The following is a 20,327-nucleotide window of genomic DNA, read 5'->3' as shown; positions in this document are numbered from 1 at the left end:
TTAATCACCAACAACTGTAATCATTACCAACAACCACTACCAATGTCAACAACCACCACTAACCACAACAACCATCAATGGTCGCCAACAATTACATCTATAACCATCACCACCAACAGATAGCAACCACCGCTACCTATAACGTCAACCACTACCACGAACAATAACAAAACACCAACAACAACCAATAAAAGAACCATCAACACAACAACCACCACCATCTACCACCAATAAAACAACCACCATCAACACAACAACCACCACCATCTACCACCAATAAAACAACCAAAACTTTCAGCCACCACCAATAAAACAACCACATCCAACACAATGACAACCACCAGTCAACACCAACAACCACTACCAATAAAACAACCACCACAAACCGATAACAGTATCTTTCATCGTCAACTACCACCAACTACAGCAACAACCGCCAATACGACCAACATCACGCATGCACCATCATCGCACGCCTATATAGGGCACCGGTGGGGGTCTCTAACGAATTCAAATCACAGCCGAGCACGAGGTGCACGCGGCAGCGTCTCTGGTTGGATGGCTCGCACGAGCACACGGAACACGAGCCACGTGACCCGGGACTCGGAGAGCGAGCCACGTGACCCGGAACTGGGAGAACGAGCCACGTGACCCGGAACTGGGAGATCGGGCCACGTGACTGTTACGTCACGGCGTCGTCACGACAACCAACTCGCGCGCTCACGACGACGGATCTCCAGGCTGTGTCCAGGCAGGCCTCAACTCTGGTCCCGTTCGTGGTTGACGTGCGAATTGATTGGAGAGGCAAAACTTAATTGGTGTTAGAACACAACGGGAGGGATACAACAACATTACCTCGTCACCACTGTTGGAGAGAAGTCCCGTTTTGGAAAGAAAAAGCGGTAAGCGACCCTACTTGTACTACTACTACACTGGGCTTGTAGTGAGTGACTCGGGGAAAGAGCCTCCTTGATATTACAGACATAATCATAGCACGTAGAGTAATCATAGCACATAGAATAACCATAGTAGAGTAATCATAGCACGTAGAGTAATCATAGCACATGGAATAATCATAATAGGCTAATAGCACGTAGAGTAATTTACAACACGTAGAATAATCAGTGTATAAATAATAATAGCAGGTAGAGCAATCATAGTACGTACAATAATCATAGCACATTAAATCATTATAGGGCGCAAAGTAATCATAGCACATCATAACACGTAGAATAATCATAGCACGTAGAGTATTCATAGCACATAGCATAATCATAGCACATAGAATAATCATCGCTGGTTGGGTGCCGCACAGAGAACGGGGGTCACGTGACCGGCGCTTACGACGACGATCTCGAGGCAGGGCTCACTCTGGTCCCGTTCGTGGTTGACATGCGAACTGATTGGAGAGACAAGCGCGTTGTGACAACGATAGACTGTAATTTGAAGGTGCAACGATTATAAGAGGCGTGACTGCTTTGTCTTGGGGGAGCTGCCTTTGAACAACTGCCAAAGCACCTTATTCGGAGTGTTAGTCCAGCCAAGCACAATCATGATAGAATGTGTGAAATACAAATGCAGAGTTACGGGAAAATTATCGCGATAGTCAATAACGTGAAAATTCTCGCATCGTATCGTGAAAAATGCTATCCTGGTAACCTTATAATTCATAACTAAAGTCAGAATCTTTCTTTTTACTGGAGGAATCCGATGAGCTATGAAGCTCTTTTCCACAGATGTCCAGCAGGGGCAAAGTACAGGTAAAGCAAACAATCACCCAAAGCATACAAATGAAACTAAACCATCCCCATCCTACCAGGCAAAGCCCACGAAGCTATTAACTTATTTTTCAGAAGCGCCATGGCTAGCACAAATGATAGCTCAACAAAGTGGCTCGTCATTTGGACATCGATAGTGGTGGCAACGGGCAGAGAGGCTGGGGAATGTGGAATGTGCGGCACGCCTCGCGCCTGCACAGAGGAGGAGTTCAGGGCCGTGAGCATGGAAGCACTCTATCTGCTCCTGCTGCTGCTGTTACTGCTGCTCCACCTGCTGCTGCTATTGCTGCTCCTGCTGCTCCTGCTGCTGTTCATGCTGCTGCTGCCCCTGCTTCTGCTGCTGCTACTGCTGCTGCTCCGCCTCCTGCTGTTGCTGCTGCTCCACCTGCTGCTGCTGCTCCTGCTGCTACTGCTGTTCATGCTGCTGCTGCCCCTGCTTCTGCTGCTGCTGCTCCACCTGCTGCTGCTGTTACTGCTGCTGTTGCTGCTGCTCCACCTGCTGCTGCTACTGCTGCTACTGCTGCTCCTGCTGCTGTTCTTGCTGCTTCTGCTGCTGCTGCTCCTGCTGCTGCTCATGCTGATGCTGTTCCTGCTGCTGCTGCTTCTGCTGCTACTTCTGCTGTTGCTGCTCCTGCTGCACGGTTTGGCTGCTGCAAGGCCTCTCATTGGGGAGTCGTCTCCTCACTGAGACATTTACATTCTAGATTTGAAGCTTTCGTGACTGCAAGGATTCATACTCTTTGGTTTTATTCGGTAAAGTCATGTAGGTAAAACAAATTAAAATAAAATGAAGCTTGTGCTGCCTCCGAAACGTCGTGTTTTTATTGTTTATTTTATTTTAATTTGTTTTACCTACGTGACTTTACCGAATAAAATCAAAGAGTACATTTCTATTCCTCGCCTTGCTGCCAGTGACGGATTTGGTTTGATGGGGGCGTGCACGCTGCTGTTGTTTTGAGTGCCCACCCTCTTTCTAAGATTCATCTCCTTCCCTATACTGGTTTAACACCACCACCACCACAGACCCTTGCCCAATGCCAACGCTCCACTGTTATTTATAACTGGTCGTATTGATTCTAGTCTTTTTACGTGAACTACGAATCGTGGCGCGAAAACGTAAACACGCCACGTAACTGCATTTGGTGATGTTTTGGCTTTGATTACCAAATTTAGCAATCTTGTTTACCGTAACGCAAGCGCCTTACATCTTTTATGACCATAAAGTTCTACAGGGACTCCTCTACTGAGGAAAATTCGACTTAGAGATACGAACAAACCTGTCTGTACATCCAGTTTGCCTGTTCGGACCGAAAGTCGCCGCACAATAGATGGCATTGGTGGCATCTGCAGAGCTTGAAGAACCAGTGGCATCTATGTGTATAGGAGATTATACAACTTTTAAAGCTATTCTCTTATTTAGTGTACATGTCGTACAAAATGTTCGGAATCGACAGGAGTAAGTTGGACTTACGAACAAATCAACTTACGAACACACCTCTGGATTCTGACTCGTTCGTAAGTAGAGGAGCCCCTGTATTTCCATAATGGCCCACGTTAATGGGTGCCTGCTTCACTGGCACAACGAGTAAAGGTGGAGTCGCTAAACGTGACCCCTTCTCTCGCTCCCCAGGCCATGGCTCCCCAGCGCTCCTCGTGCCTCGTGACCGCAGTGCTGCCAACGCTGCTGCTACTGCTGCTCGTCGCCCGCCCGTGCGAGCCGTGCTTCAAGTGCACGGAAGCCATCGCGGTGCCCCTGAAAGCGCTGCTGAACAGGATGGAGATCGACAGGCCCTTCATTCGCACGAAGACGTACAAGGGCGTGCAGAATATTATCTCCAAGCTGCTGGGAGAACATTCCAAGCGCTTGATCTGTGAGTCACCCTTTTTACTTTCATTTCATTTTTTTACTCTTTATATTTACCAACGGAGGACCACTGAGCTATATAGTTATTTTTCAGAAGCAACCTGGCTAGCACAAGTGATAGCTCAACACAGTGCCTTATCACGGCGAAATTTATAGCAGCCAAATATTCTCAGCGCGTGATGTTGATTCTAAATGTGGAGGGAAAAACCGGAGGATCCGGAGAAAAATCCACGCGACCACGGGGAGAGCGTCACGTATGCTCCAAATATACAGGTGTCAGGGTTCGGGATTGAACTGACAACCTCCTGCATACCAGGCGAGGGAGTTAACATCTCCTAGCCACCGCAACGCACTCGTTTCCTCACCGAGGTGCAGTACGAGGGCAGCCTGTGTCTCAGCACGTCACATCAACTGACAGGCCGAGAGGCATGCGGTGCAAAGAGTAAATATTTCATCAGTTTAACACGTAGGAGGCTTTTGCGACCAATATCATCCATCGTGGAGGTTTTTGGGTTAGATCGTGTGAATATAAATGTGTCGTTAAACCCGCCATCACCCGACACAGCCAATTATCAAGGGTTGTCAATGTTGTGGGTTTACTCTCCAACACACCGGTGTGCTATACTAGTCACGAATTGGCCACGTTCTGTTTACGTGACAACCCCTTACTAATTGGCTGTATCGGGTGGTGGCGGGTTGAACGACGTATTTATATTTACGCGATATACCCCAAAACCTCTATTATGAGTATATATATACACACACACGTGTCTGAGATGTGTCTGCAATAGAGCTGTAAGACACGTATCTGAGAGATGATGGAAATGTATGCTCGAGATAGTGGATGTGTTAAAAATGTAATTTAGTCCAGATCTGTTTATGCAATGCATGTGTTAGACAGAAGAATGTAAGATGTATTCAGATGAGCTGGACGTGAAACAGAATAGAGATGAGAGGTATTCAGAAGACATTGGAGGATGAAGATGCGTTTCAGAATATATGCAATGCCCACCGCAACAATCAGGGACGACTCGAAGACTTATCTTTCAACTCGGCGCGGCTTTCGTGACAACTCCACAACGATTCGTGAATGAGTGGCGTGCATCACCACCATCACTGTGGAGCCTAACACTGAACATTAAACTCCGCACACACCGCCCAGTCACTGCCACCAACTCTCCTCTCCGTCCACGTGGCCTCTCGGCCGTGTGGCTGTCCCCCTGCCCTCCCCCTTCGCCCCAGGAGGCCTCCCCTGTAAACGCCGCCCGCCGCTCGGGCGGCTCATGCAGGAGGTCGGGGGTTCGATCCCGACTCTAACGTCTGCTGTATATTTGGAGTTTGCGTCTCTCTCTCGCTCCCTGTGGCCACGTGGATTTTTCTCTTTTTACCTCCACGTTGAGAAACGTGCTTCGGAGTATTTGGCTGAGAGAAGTGTCCACGCGATAAGTACACTCCGTTGAGCTTTCACTTGTGGCCAGGTCCGCTTCTGAAGATAAGCTGCGTAGCTCATTGGGCCTTGCCTGACAAAATAAAAAATAGTTTTACATTTGGGGCCATCCATAAATGACGTCACGCACCTGGGGGTGGGGGGTCAGACATTTGTGACGAAGAGGGGGGGGGGGTTTGAGAAATGTGACGTCACATCAAAATGCACAACTTTAAATAAATATAGGCAACACGTTTTACTTAATTAAATAGACTTTTTAATAAACGTTTTCTCCTATAACATCAGAGTGCAGCGCCACATTAAATACGCACTACAATGACAGGTGGTGGGGGGTCAATCGTCCAAAATCGCGTGACGTCATTTATGGACGGCCCCTTTCCTTCTCCCCACTCGCTCTCCCCCCTGCGTTGGTCCAGCCTCTTCTCTCCCCTCGCACCGCCCTCTCGCCTCCACGCCACTCCCCCCGTCCCTTCCCCCTGTTGTATTCCTACACTGGCCGTGTCCTCGCGCTAACACCCATCACGCTGCCCCCTGTCGTCTGCACATCCACCGGCCCCCTCTGGCCATTCGCACCCCCCCCCCACCCCCAGGGCTTTCCATTCCCCTCTCATCCACCGACTGTCCGCCGGAGATCGTTTAGCTCGGCTCGACCGCTCACGGCCTCGAGTGACCTCGTCCCTCCCCTGCTATTTCCTGCATACAGGATCGGAATATTTATTTATACTGGAGGAATCCGATGAGCTATGAAGCTCTTTTTCACATATGCACAGTCACCGTGCCCCTACTCCTGCCCTCTGCTGGCTCCACACCCCGGTCTCTTAGATGTTCCATGCGCCGACTCGCTTGGGTGATTACATTTATATATTATGAGAAAATTTGGAGAGATGTTAATTTCGAAGAGAAGAGAGATACAGTCATCAAGAGAGTTATAAGATTATTTACATTTGTAGCCAGGTATGAAAGAACGATAGGAATTAGAGGCAGCACCGTATTTTCCTGCAGTATAACCCGCGGGGTATACCACTTTTTACAAACAAAACAAGACCCTGCGGGGTATATGGAGGTGCGGGCTATCTGAAATTTGTTTTACACAAAACGTTATTTTTGCGGGGTATATGCGTATGCGGGCTATACGCGTATGCGAGCTATATGTGGGAAAATACGGTATTTAGAGAAATATAAGACGTAGGTGAGAAGCATTCAATATAAATGCACAGAGGTATAATTACGATGCATTTGTCCTTTGTCTCTTTGCATTTGATTGTCTCATCCTGCGTACATCATGCGTCTCTATCTCTGTGCCTGTCTCTTATCTGCGTGTATCCATGTGTCTCTCTCTGTGTCTCTATGAGCCCATCTGTTTGTGTGTCTCTCTATAACTGTTTCTGCTTGAGTGTCTGTGTGTGTGTCTGTATCTCCATGTCTCTCTCTCTGTCTCTATGAGCCCGTCTCTCTATAACTGTTGTTCAGTGAGTCTCTGTGTGTGTCTGTCTCTCTGTGTCTCTATGAGCCCATCTGTTTGTGTGTCTCTCTATAACTGTTTCTGCTTGAGTGTCTGAGTGTGTGTCTGTATCTCCATGTCTCTCTCTGTGTCTCTATGAGCCCATCTGTTTGTGTGTCTCTCTATAAATGTCTCTCTGTGAGTGTCTGTGTGTGTGTCTGTATCTCCATGTCTCTCTCTCCGTGTCTCTATGAGCCCATCTGTTTGTGTCTTTATAACTGTCTCTCTGTCAGTCGCTGTGCGTGTCTGTCTCTCCATGTCTCTCTGTAACTGTCTCTCTGTGAGTTTCTTGTCTTTCTGTCTCCGTGTCTCTCTGTGTCTCTATGAGCCCGTCATTCTGTTTCTCTATAACTGTCTCTCTGTGAGTACGCGCTCTTTGTCGGTGCGTCTGTGTTGTTCACCGTCTTGTGGATTCGGAAAAGGCTGGCTGTGTTAACTGGAACGCTCTGTGTCCGTGCGTGCATGTTGTTCACCGTCTTGTAGATTTGTACGAACAGGTGGAGCAAACCATGGGCTCCAAGTTTGTGGAGATGAACTACAGAATTGGAGACGGTACGTGCATTCGGACTCGAGGGGCATGTCAGCGGGCTGACTCGCACGCTCTCGGCAGAAGTTGTTTCAGCAGCCTAGCTCAAGAGAACGCAAACAAACCGATACTTTGCTCCACAGTTTTCCAGGATTTTTGGAGAGAAAACAAATCCAACACCTGAATATGTTGTCTAACAAATGAGCAGCGTGATGCTACGGTGTAATGGTTTGTACACTATATAACTTGCAATCTCGTGGTCCCCTGTTAACTCCCTCGCCTGGTATGAAGGAGGTTGTGGGTTCGATCCTGACCCTAACGACTGTATATAATGGTCGCGAAAGCCTACGTGTATATTTGGAGTTCGCATGTCTCTCTCTCTCTCCCCGTAGTCGCATGGATTTTTCTCCGGGTCCTCCGGTTTTTCCCTCCATATTTAGAGACATGCGTTGAGAGTATTTGGCTGCTATACATTTCCACTTGGTAAACTGCTTCGTTGGGCTATCATTTGTGGCCAGGTCGCTTCTGAAAAATAGCTATTTAGCTCAGTGGGCCTTACCTGGTAAAAAAAATAGTAAAATAAAAAACATCGTTCTCCGTCATGGCAGTTGAAACATCCGTGCAAGTTTCTGATATATATACCTTGCAATTTCATATTCATGAGCATCTAAATTCAACCAGGCTGTTGTTAGCCAAACGCAGCACCGCAAAATCCATCGTTGTACTGATCTCCTATGCTCCAATGTCCAGCCCCCACCACTGACTCCAACCCACAACGACCAGCATGGTGAAATAACCTCCATGACGAGTACGGCATGGGGAAACCCTCATCCATCAGTGGATTGAGACAAAAAAGCGATCTACGTGTAGCAATGCAAGAGCATATGAAGACAGTGTACCCAACAAAGGGGTATAATGTGTGTGTGCTCGTGGGTGTATTGACCATTGGCACAGCAGGGAGTACAGCTGGTGCATCTACCAGTCGTCTCAAGTCAGCCAGCCCATGGCACCTAGGTCTGTCCCGAGACCTCTTGTCGGCGGGCCTTCGACACGTCACGTGGCCTCAGTGCACCTGGCCTGGCACAGGCGCCCTGGTGACGTCACCGCCACTTAGTGGCGAATGGCGGGTGTTGCTATCGGTGTTGCCCATTGTGTGGGGAGCGGTAGCGTAGCGGATAGCGCACTGCGCTACGAACCCGGCGACCAGAGTTTGATTCTAGCTCACAGCCAACACCAGTGGTGGTTATCTGAGCTGGTCCTGGGTCTCCCCTAGGTCGACTCAGCCTCAGATGATTCGACCTTGGGTGTGTAAACATCGCCACTGGGAAGACAAAGGTGGTCGGGCGTGGTGCTGGCGACACACCATCCGATGTGCCGTGCCGGCCTTCATAGGTGCTACTCGCTAACAGCGCTTGCCCGAACAGTCTGTTAAAGCTATGCGGGGGATCTTTGTCTTTGTTGCCCATTGTCAGATTGATTTGAATATCCAAAAACGGCCCTAGCTATATTTTGGATGATCTTACTCTTTTTTTGACACTTTTAGTTGATAAATACGTAAGTGGAAATGAAATGTTTGTGTCATTTACTGGCCTGTAAAAGAAACCTGCATCGTTTGACGTCACTTTTGTAAGCACAAAGGTACTACGTAATTACCTCAAATCAATGATCTGAAAGTAAAAAAAGGATCGTCAATTTGTTTTACAAATCCTAACATCGACAACGTTGAACTCTGAAATATACAGGCCTACTGTATTTGTGTGAGAGAAGAGACGGTTAGCCGTGAGTGTTGCTACTCACGCTAAAGACTGAAAATTGCACGCATATAGTGGGTGTTGTGACGGTTAACTTGAACGAAAAGTTTGACTACATGAAAGTAACCAGGGCCTAGATCGCTACGAATTAAAACTGCATTCAAAGTAATGACGGCGAACATCGTGGATAGCAAATCGGTTAATTTAATACAAATACAGTAATGCCATTAATACATTTGAATACCTCCCCACCCTCCATGACAATGTGGAACGATTCAATGACACAATTGGTGGCTAGGAGATGTTAACTACCTCGCCGGGTATACAGGAGGTCGAGGGTTCGATCCCTACCCTAATGCTTTTATATTTGGAGTTTGCATGTCTCTTCCTGCGGTCGTGCGGATTTTCTCCAGGTCCTCCAGTTTTCCCCTTCACATTTAGAATCAACATCACGCGTTTAGAGTATTCGGCTGCTATAAATGTCCACGTGATACGCCACTTCATTGGGCCATCACTTGTGGTCAGGTCGCTTCTGAAAAAGAGCGACATAGGTCGGTGGGCTTTACCTGGTGAAATAAAACATAGTTTTAGTAGTTTAGTTGAGCATTACAGCAAGACCTGAGTTTGATTCCCAACATGTGCACCTCTCTGCGCGCAGTTTGTTCTACGCCTGTTCTGCATGGGTTTCTGCCCAGGTCCCTAATGTCCTCCCATAGCAAAAAAAAACATTACTGGTATTGGCCAAACACCCGAATGCTGATCAATTATCTGCAAAATAAACAATTTGGATTTCTCAAAGCAAGATCACCCTCTTCCGTAAAAATATGGCATAACTCTCCGGAAAAGTCTTAACATTGTTGAGGATTTCCTGGCCCAACGAGAATGATAAAATATTTATTAAATATTTATTTGATAATTGCAGTCATGTTCGTGGCAACTCGTGGTTTCAAGAGTCACGTGAACCCGTGACTCAATGTAAATCGAAAGGGATACACCATGGGCTCATACACGAGTGATTCGTTGCACGTATCGTGAGCTTATGACCCAACGGTTAATCATTCCACCCCTGGTATCTAAACACGTGATGTCTGTTGGTCGCACCTTCAATGCTGTCTCGGTTTGTTTATGATGTGCGCTTCGCACAACTCCGTATCAGCATAAACACAAACACTGCCGTTTTTTATGTGCTTGATCACTCCTGCCTTGTTAACTATGTATTGGTTCTGTCATTCACAGTTTCCGGTCAGCTGAGTCAAAAACACTATGCCAGTAAGTGTGGGGACAAACATTGAGCCTGACTGTGGGAAATTCAGTTTTGATTTGTTTTGAGAGATCCGACTGGTTGCTTTTTGCTATGCTTGGGAATATTTCATCTCTCAGTGCGCCGTAGACTCTTGTAATATTTTCACAAAAACTATTCAAAAGATAACCCCAAAAAGAAAACTAACCACCCAGCTGTTATCAATACCAAAACCCAGAATTATATCATTCTGGGGCAAAACTGGAAAATAAATATATATTAAAGTAATTTTTACTTAATAAAGGTACACTATTTTGGGTAGACATTTAAATATGTCTACAAAAAATATTGTGTGTGCCTCAAAAAGCACAATAGTGGTATAATTGGTTATGAAATTCTCGTAATCCAAGAAATTAGCCTGCCGATGGTGGCCATACATTGCTGTATTCCAGCACTGTGGAGGCAGCGAGGGTTGGTGGACCGCACACAGATGTTACGGAACTCCCTGACTGTGGGCGTCGAGGTGCTGCTATACCCTGGCTTGCCAGGAGAAGGCGCGACAAGAAAAATATGTTCTCCACCTTTTCCACCTGTACATTGCATGTGTTGTTAAGCCAACACCATCTGACACAGACAATTAGTAAGGTTTGTCACGTAAACAAAACGTGCCAATTAGTTACTACTTCAGCACACCGGTGTGTTGGAGAGTAAAGGCACACCATTTACAATTTGAGTACGACGTTTCGCTGGTAATTACAACCAGCTTAATCGGGCGATTAATATTTACGTGATTTAACCCCCCCCAAAAAACACGTTTATTATTAATCATTTTCATTAATGCAACAGGATTTGTATGATGAGCCAAATAATGCTGGCAGATCTACAGGATGGCCCAATAGTTAATTTCCCGAAATATAAATACGGAATTAATTTCTCACTAAACTAATTTAGACCACCTTGTACAATAATGTTCATTATTTACCAAAGAAATCCTGACTGAGTCTCAAAACTCCTCTTCAGGAGGGTCCCGCTGCATGAGGATGTTTTGGCGATGTTAATTTTTTCACGAATGAGAGTTTGGGATTCATGTGAGAGGACACCAGAGAACTCTACAGGCTGTGATCAGGAGCCAGAAAGACACACCTGCCTGGTTCGGAAGGTGTTCTGCAAAATGTTTTAAAGGGATAATTGAATGATATAACAAAATCAATGATTTACAGGGCCAGATTAAGATTCTTGTAGGCCCTGGGCACTTCTGTTTCGTAGGCCTTCAGTGACAACTTTCTACAGTTGCTACTGCTGCTGCCCCATGTTACTGCTACCGCCGCTGTCACTCCGCTTGTTTCGCACGGTACTTCGTCCAGGTGCTGTACAGACGTCATTACTGATACGCGTATTATTTAGTATGTGCCCTAAATTGATGGGAGCGTGCTGCGTGCCACAGATAACATTGACGTGACGTTGCCTCTTTGTACACTGTGCCTATCCTTGCTATACAAATATATTTATTCAAGAAGATATCCTGGTTACATTTTATTTTTTATAATACATACAAACAAAAAACGTGGTAAGAATGTGTCTTCGTAAGCCCTTTAGTTTTTGTAGGCCCTTAAGTATTTGTAGGCACTGGGCACAGTGCCTACTGTACCTACTGTTCCGATTGGATAATATGGCCCTGATGATTTATCGTCGAGACACGAATAAGCAAAATGAAACAGGTTGCATGTAACTATAAAGACATTGCTGGCATCCTTTTAATGGCTTGCAATATTTATGACGTTTTGGAAACTGTCGTGATGAATGCAAATGTGGGCCACCGTCACAGAAGTGTGACCAGTTCCTGGAGCTGAAAGCTGTCATGTGTAAAAAATTAATGCAAGTACAATGGACAGACATGTACAGGGGCAATCATGAAGCAATATTTTAAAAGTCTTTGCACTATACAGTAATACCTTGGATTGCGAGCATAATTCGTTCCAGAAACGTGCTCGTAATCCAAAGCACTCGTATATCAAAGCGAATTTCCCCAAAAGGAAATAATGGAAACTCAGATGATTCGTTCCACAACCCCAAGAATATTCAAGTAAAAATTATTAATGCAAAAAACCTTTTTATATTTTTCCTATTTTAATTTCATATAAAGTAATCAAATTTATTAATTTAATTTAATCATGGCTGGTGTGAGGGAGACGAGAGAGAGGAGAGGAGGAGGGTTATTGTGTAGGACGACTTTCACCGTCACTAACGGAATCACTGGCATCTGTTGGCTCACTGGAATCTTTTTATTTTTCTGCGACTTTAACAAGGAACCTATCCAATGACATTTGCTTTTGCCTCCTTTTGAGGATTTCATGGGGGCATTGTTGCAGTACAGTTACTAAAGAACAGTCACTACACTTGGACAAAAATAACAAAAATGCTTTACGCACACACACGTGGTCACAACACTATACTGTAGTAAACACTATAGTACTGTAGTAAACAGTATACACGTGGTCACAACTATAGTACTGTAGTAAACAGTATACACGTGGTCACAACACTATAGTACTGTAGTAAACAGTATACACGTGGTCACAACACTATAGTACTGTAGTAAACAGTATACACGTGGTCACAACACTATAGTACTATAGTAAACAGTATACACGTGATCACAACACTATAGTACTATAGTAAACAGTATACACGTGGTCACAACACTATAGTACTGTAGTAAACAGTACACACGTGGTCACAACACTATAGTACTGTAGTAAACAGTATACACGTGGTCACAACACTATAGTACTGTAGTAAACATTATACACGTGGTCACAACACTATAGTACTATAGTAAACAGTATACACGTGATCACAACACTATAGTACTATAGTAAACAGTATACACGTGGTCACAACACTATAGTACTGTAGTAAACAGTACACACGTGGTCACAACACTATAGTACTGTAGTAAATAGTATACACGTGGTCACAACACTATAGTACTGTAGTAATCAGTACACACGTGGTCACAACACTATACTGTAGTAAACACTATAGTACTATAGTAAACAGTATACGCTCGCACGGATGTTGACTATACGAGTGAGGCACGCCGACTGAGACCGAGCATGGGAGACGATTACCCACAATCCCACAGCGAAAGAGAGAGAAGAACCATCGGCTCAGTAGTGATCACCTGACGCTCGGCAGACAAAGCGTATACGTACACTACTCATATTGCAAGACCTCGCTCGTTTATCGAATTAATATTTATTTAAAGTTTTTGCTCGTATTGCAAAACACTCGCAGACCAAGTGACTCGCAATCCAAGGTTTTACTGTATTTACAAATTGTTCACTCGTTTTTTTCTCTCTCTCTCTCATGGCAGTCTACTGGAGAGAACTCATCAAGTTATGGAAGGATTTTCAGGAAGCTTTGAAGAGTAAGTCCTGCCCATTGCACCCTCACACCCAGCGCGACGCAAACATCAATCGTTGTCTTCCTCCTCCCTCCTGCTCACATGAGCAGTGTTGAGAATACCGGTGTCTAACACGTTACCGTGGTGGGGACGAGACTAACCATAGTACGGCATTGTTGATGCTTCACGAACCTGCATCAAGCTAGCACCTGTCCCCTCCCCACTTGCTCTTGTGCGCGGTACAGATTTGTAACTTTAACTCTTAATGTGTCCATCCATAAGAGGTTTTCGTTTGGTATAGGATCATTATTATTAATACAGCGGTATAATTAGCTGTCGCCTGATGAGGCTAGTTGTAATTACCGGCGAAACGTCGTACTCGAATTGTAGATGTTGTGGGTTTACTCTTCAACACACCGGTTATTGCTGAACTAGTAACTGACATGTTTGTTTACGTGACAAACCTTACTAATTAGCTGTGTTGGGTGGTGCTGGTGGTGGGAGTTACGACACATTTATATTCACACGATCTAACCCAGAAAACCTCTTATGTATATTGGTCGCGAAAGCCCACATATTAAACTTAATGTATCCATGCTCGCTTCCTTGTGACCCTAATGCAAGTTTGTCAAATCTTTCTTCCTCTGTCCACCGAGCGGTAGGCATGGGGACACACCATAATCAGTCGATCAGCACGTCCAATACGGTGTGGCAAAGTGTGGATATTCCTGTCTCTGGCCACCTTGGAAGAGTAGACCAAATACTCTGTAGACGGGATCTCTGTACCTCGAGTGGAGGCCCTTTAGCCAGCAGTGGCATGAGCAGGACACTTTCACCCTTACCTGGTTACACTCCCTGCTGTGTGTGGTGGTGATGTATGGGATTTGTGACTGTGTTGTTAAGCAACTAATGCGAATATAATTTAACTTACCGTTACGTTTTGTCCTTTCCTTTTTGTTTTTCAGCTTCGAAGGAACCGTCATGCCCTGTCTGTGGTAAGATTGTGTACACCTGTATATATGTTGGCGATTCTGTAAGACGGTATGGGTGCCATGACTGCGTCTTTATCAGCTTATCACATGAGACAGTATGCATACGTGTGTGCGCGTGTGTGCGTGTGTGTATGTGTCTGGGGTGCGGTAGCTTAGTGGTTAGCGCACTGCGCTGCGAACCTGGCGATCCGAGTTCGATTCTCGCTCACGGCCAACACCAGTGATGATGATCTGAACCAGTCCTGGGCCTCCCCTAGGTTGACTCCCCCTGGTCTGCCGTGCCGGCCTTCATAGGTGCTCGAACTTTGTATTTGTGTATGTGCGTGTGCGCATGTGTGCATGTGCCCGTGTGCGTGGACAATTTATGAGGCCAAAAAGGTCCGAGCGTTATTCCGGAAATGTGAGCGAGCGCTACCGACTGTCGGCTTCAGCATCACGCTCGTTCAAGCACGTCAACGACGACGTCACCATGCGCTTGATAATGGCGCTTGCCCAACATTCTAACATTGTCATGACAAATGTTTACTTTTGAATGCAACACTTTCCCCCCGGCTTTTATCTGGAAAACCTGCACCAACTTCACATGTACAGGCTAAACCTGCTGACAATTGACCAAATACAGTTGATCCTCGATTATCCGGCAGCTTCCCACATTATCCGGCAGTCCCGGGCCGATTTGGCAAAATCCCTCCAGAGGCACCGTTTGGCGTGACAAAAAAGGTAGCTATGCTTGATTTCATTGTGAAATATCATATACTGTACATGATACAGTACATACATACAACTTAAACAATGAAAATGCTTCATGTGTATACTCCAGTCTTCGAGATTAGAGTGGTAAGTACGGTACAGTAAATAGTCACTTTTTTATTAGGATTTTTATTTTAGAGTAGGATATTTATGCAAATGTTATGTAGTAAACAAATTTTAAACGCAAAAGCACATGTACAACACCGAAAAACACAGCGTGCAAAAATAAGCAATTTTAAATAGTGATTTGATTATCCGGCGTTTTTGAAAACCCGGCGCCCCCTGCCCCCCGAAGCCACCGGACAATCGATGATCTACTGTAATATTCTAACTGAATAATATAATAAAGGATTACCTGAAAGTAAAGCCCAATTTTAACGAAGTCGTGGCATGACGGCAGCACAGCAACGTATCGAGGAGTCAACTCGTGTTGAACTCTTGAGTGTTCTCAACTCACGTGCAGGCACAGTCTCCAAGTGCGCTTGTTTCCTGCCAAACGGTCTTGCGTGGAATTGGCCAAACGTCTAAATGTAGGGCCCTGCTCAACAACAGTTTTGTTTTTAGTCTTATCCTGAACGTACCAGACTGCTTGGAGTCATCACATGTCGCTTATTTCGACCTTAAACTCGCTCACCGTGTTCTAAATGCAATTGCTTGACACACTCGACTGGGCAAGTAAACGCTTATCATTCTTATCGTGTGGGTGTCGCGGCGGTCTGAGTTTGATCGCTGGTCATGCGTAACGTCACAGGTGGGTGACATCCAAACTGATCCTGATGCCACGACCGAAACCTAATCCTCCCCACGGTCACCAACTCGCATTGAACGGTGTGACGAGTAAATGGTCAAACCACGTGACCGACATTCCTGCAGGAAATGTATGTGTCTAGTTCGTTGTCCTTCTTCCTGCACCTCCCGATTAGCACGGTTGGCTATGTACGGTGCGAAAGCAGTTCAACATGCGTACAAATTGGTTTCATATTTTTATCTCTATTTGAGAAAAAAAGCGAATAAAGTCAATCAAAAAGGTGATGAATGGAACTTCGTAGCGTTTACATTTGCCCCTACTGAAAATGCACGTGACATCTGGTTCCATCACGTGAACTTTCGTGACCCCAATATTCCCTGCAATCTGCAGACATCAACAGCCTTTTAACTCCGTCCATGTGTTTTTTTGTCCGCAGAACCCACGTATGTATCTGCCCTGCGCTGCGAATCCTGCCAGAAAGAGAATAAGGAAGTCTGCCTGTCTTATTGCGAACGTACGTCATCCTGGAGTTATAACGTCAGGAATGCCTCACTGCGTGCAATTTATATCACTCCTAAAATATGACTCTCGTAAAATCTGTCGCGTTGTCCTTGCAATCCAAGTATGATGAATCGAAGTATTCATTTTACTCATTAACATCGATGCATCGTTCCATGCATGTGCAATGCCTTGAGATGCTCAATTTGCATAACTAGGCAGGGGTAGAGCAACAAGCAGAAACATTGTAGGAACATATTCTTGGTTCATATTCTTGGTTCTTTTGGTAAAGTCACGTTGAAGGGAAACAATAAAATAATAAAATATATATCAAAAAAAATTCTTGGTTCTTTCGTTAAAGTCACGTAGAAGGGAAACAAAATAATAATTAAATATGTTATATTTTTATTATTTTATTGTTTCCCTTCTACGTGACTTTACCGAAAGAACCAAGAATATGAATCCCTGCAGTCACGAAAGCTTCAAATCAAAATTGTAGGAACAATGAATTTCGCTCACACTGTGGTGACGTCAGCGCAGTAACATTCAAAAAAAGTGTCACCATGTCATTACTAAGTCTCCATATCAAGCCGAGTAAAAAAGACAATACACTTTACAGGCACTTCGTTGTCTTCTGAATTGTTTTCCTGGTGCACTCTGGGCATTATTGTCAGGAGGCAGAGAAACCCTTCAAAAATGTCACAGCAGAGTAACCTCACGAGTGTGAGAATGGCCAAAAAAGATTTGCTCACAACTTCTGCATGGGGCCCTTCAAGCAGCGCTGTCCAGAGTGCTGCTGCCGGCTCGTATCACCCGACGCTTCTGCCTTCTTAAACATTGCTGATGTTTGTGTTTAGTTTGTTGTCCTTCCCCCCCCTGCCCGCCGCACCTCTGATTAGCACGGTGGCTACATTACGGTGTGAAAGAAGTTCAACGTAGATACAGCCATTGCACATTGCTGCCAGGGATACGTCTAAATTCACTCTGCTAGGTTTTTACAAAAAGCAATGATGTAAAAATGTTCGAGGATTTTTTTTAAAGTCTGTAAACGTCACTAACTCACCTGCGCGTGTATGCATGTATGTGTTACAGGAAGTGGGGAGCGGTAGTGTAGCGGTTAGCGCGCTGCGCTATGAACCCGGCGACCCGAGTTCTATTCCCACTCACGGCCAAAACCTGTGACGATTATCTGAACCGGTCCCGGGCCTCCTCTAGATCGACTCAGCCTCAAATGAGTACCTGGTGCGGTGTGTAAACATTGCCACTAGGGAGACGAAGGCGGTCGGGCGTGGTGCTGGCCACCCACCCCCTCGTGTACCGTTACCGGCCTTCATAGGTGCTCGCTAACAGCACTTGCCCCGACAGTCTGTTAAGGCTACATGGGGGACCTTTATCTTTGTCTTTGTGTTACAGGAACTATTTTGGAAAAGCAACGGCGAGCACCTTTGGAGGTTCTGGACGACGTCGATCCCGACGTCATCCCAGAGCCAGACTACGACCCTGAGTTTGAGCCCACGAAGACCAGCGTGATTGCACTGATCGTGGTCGTGCCAGCCATGCTATGCTTAATCGTCTTCTGCATCGGTGAGCCTTTAGCTTGTTCCTCCAGATAGCAGAGCCGTTTTTAACAACAAGTAGAGTCCTCTGCAGATCATTGTAGGAGATGTGTATATGTTGAATTTCTTTCACACATTTCCGTAGCCAACAGTGCTAATCGGAGGGGCGGGGTAAAGGACACCAAACTAAACACAACAACGAGCAGTTTCTAAAGAAATTAGTTTTCAATCTCTTAAGATCTAGAGAGACACAGAGACACGTTTACAAACACTTTGAGAGACACGAAGGACACAGACAGCTATAGACACGGACAGTGTCAGACACGTACAAAGATACACGCGGAAAGATGCAGGCAGAGATTGACCCGGAGAAAAGCCCACACATGCACAAATAGATAACTACAGATACTTACATGCATGTGCATTTAGTGGCTCACACTAACCCGTTTACTCCCTTGTCCCCTTTTATGTTCAGTAATGTGCTTCACGCGAAATAAAAAATCAACGACTGCCCCCGACGTGGAAAAGGGATTGGACGCTGCGGAAGAGCAGAACCGACAGGAGCCCGATGTGAAGATGCCTGGGCATCCAACGAAGCCTGCCCGGGATAATCAAACCAAAAAAGCCGGCGCGCACAAAGCATCCCGCGATGGACCAAAGAAACAAAGGCCACGCAAATGAAAGAGCGGGCAGTCCCCCGACTTACGAACGGGTTCCTTATTCCTGAGGCCTGTTCAAAAGTCAAACTGTTCGGGTTCACAAATAAAGACAGATACACACATGCGCGCACACTCACTTTCACACACACACACATATGCTGGAGTTTGCAGGGATTGTGTGGTGCCACGGCCTCGAAGCCACTCTGCAAACTCCGCGGCCACACACTGAATACACACACAGACAGCGCACACACGTAGTGTCCTGGCGTGGGATTGCTTGGCACAACGGGTTTTAATCCGAAGGGTTCCTATGAGGAAAGTCCCACGGTTTCCCGGTGCCAGGGGATTGGCCGACCCTCGCAGGACAAGTCACATCGCGGTGCCCCTGAGTTGGCTTAATAGTGTATGGGCGCACAAAGATTACCGGGCCAGCCGCGATGAGTCATACACGACATCTGGGAAGCCGGGGTGGAAAAAGCGAGAAAGGCAGTGTGTATTCGCCACTCATTCGCCACTACGAGGCCGTGTTAGGCAAGGCTTTCTCGTCCTCTTCCCTCCGCCTCTCACAGCGTCCGTGTGACGCCGCGAGTACGGCTACCAGGTAAATGGTAGGACGCTTGGGTGAGCAGGAGCGCAGACGGCAGTAGGCCTAGGCTTTTCTCGCAAGATACTCCCCCCGGTAGTGCCGACTGGGCAGCTTTAAGGGATTGTGGTTTGCGCCGAGAATAAAAAGTTAGCACAGACCGTCGATGGTGTGGTGTCTGCAATTTCTGTGTGGAGCGACTGCGTGTGCAAGCCGAGTCCTCGGTGGCGGTGGGGGAACATGCGGCGAGAGTGAACGCGGGGTGGTGACCGCGGGATCGTCACCATGTCTTGCGCGAGTGAGGTAATCGCTCAGGTGTGAGCGCGCTCGCAGGTAATAGCGCGCTCCGCGGCCCCTCTAATAGTGACAGCTGTGGTATGCACGGGCATGTATTTTAGCCCCGTGTGGCTCCGAGGCCAGCAGCGCGAGCATCGGGGGCCCCCGTCACTCGCTCAGCGGGGGCCTGGCGGGAGTTGACCGACGCGGTGGAGGAAGGAGCCCAACAGGTGGACGTCGTGCCCCACCTACCCGGGGAGGGTGGCAGGGTGGACGTCAGGGTGGACGTCGCGCCCCACCTGCCTGGCGAGGGTGGCAGGGTGGACGTCGTGCCCCACCTACCCGGGGAGGGTGGCAGGGTGGACGTCAGGGTGGACGTCGCGCCCCACCTGCCCGGCGAGGGTGGCAGGGTGGACGTCAGGGTGGAGGTCAGGGTGGACGTCGGGCCCCACAATCGCTACCTGTGACCTTGCTTGCCCACTGTCTTGCTTTATGTGTTTAGATCAGGGGTCGGGAACCTATGGCTCGCGAGCCAGATGTGGCTCTTTTGATGATTGCATATGGCTCGCAGATAAAACAAAATATTCTCACTTGTTTTAATCCATCCATCGATTTTTCACTGCGCATGTCCTGTTCAGGGCTGCAGGAGCAATTGTCCATTATTTTAATTGGATGATACTGGCCTACGTTTGCCGTTGCTGGGTAAAACAGGTAAACGCCCCCTTTTGAATCAGTCTGAGACTGCGTCTGCT

The 20,327-nt window shown here is 46.6% G+C and overlaps 1 protein-coding gene across 1 annotated transcript; it reads left to right on the top strand.

Annotated features, from left to right (window-relative positions):
* The first annotated feature begins 8,748 nt into the window (after window positions 1–8,748).
* Window positions 8,749–19,464, top strand: LOC142928868 (uncharacterized). The gene is made up of 6 exons (XM_076069318.1): window positions 8,749–10,136; window positions 13,484–13,537; window positions 14,479–14,508; window positions 16,440–16,517; window positions 17,915–18,085; window positions 18,533–19,464. The coding sequence occupies exons 1-6, from the start codon at window positions 9,974–9,976 to the stop codon at window positions 18,736–18,738; spliced, it is 702 nt and encodes a 233-aa protein (XP_075925433.1). The 5' UTR covers window positions 8,749–9,973; the 3' UTR covers window positions 18,739–19,464.
* Window positions 19,465–20,327: the final 863 nt, after the last annotated feature.

This window comes from Petromyzon marinus, chromosome 24 (genome assembly GCF_048934315.1).
Source record: "Petromyzon marinus isolate PM22_M1 ecotype Great Lakes invasive population chromosome 24, UKy_Petmar_22M1.pri1.0, whole genome shotgun sequence".
Lineage (NCBI taxonomy): Eukaryota > Metazoa > Chordata > Hyperoartia > Petromyzontiformes > Petromyzontidae > Petromyzon > Petromyzon marinus.
The sequence above is the reverse complement of the archived record's forward strand: the minus strand, read 5'-3'. Positions and strand labels throughout refer to the sequence as shown.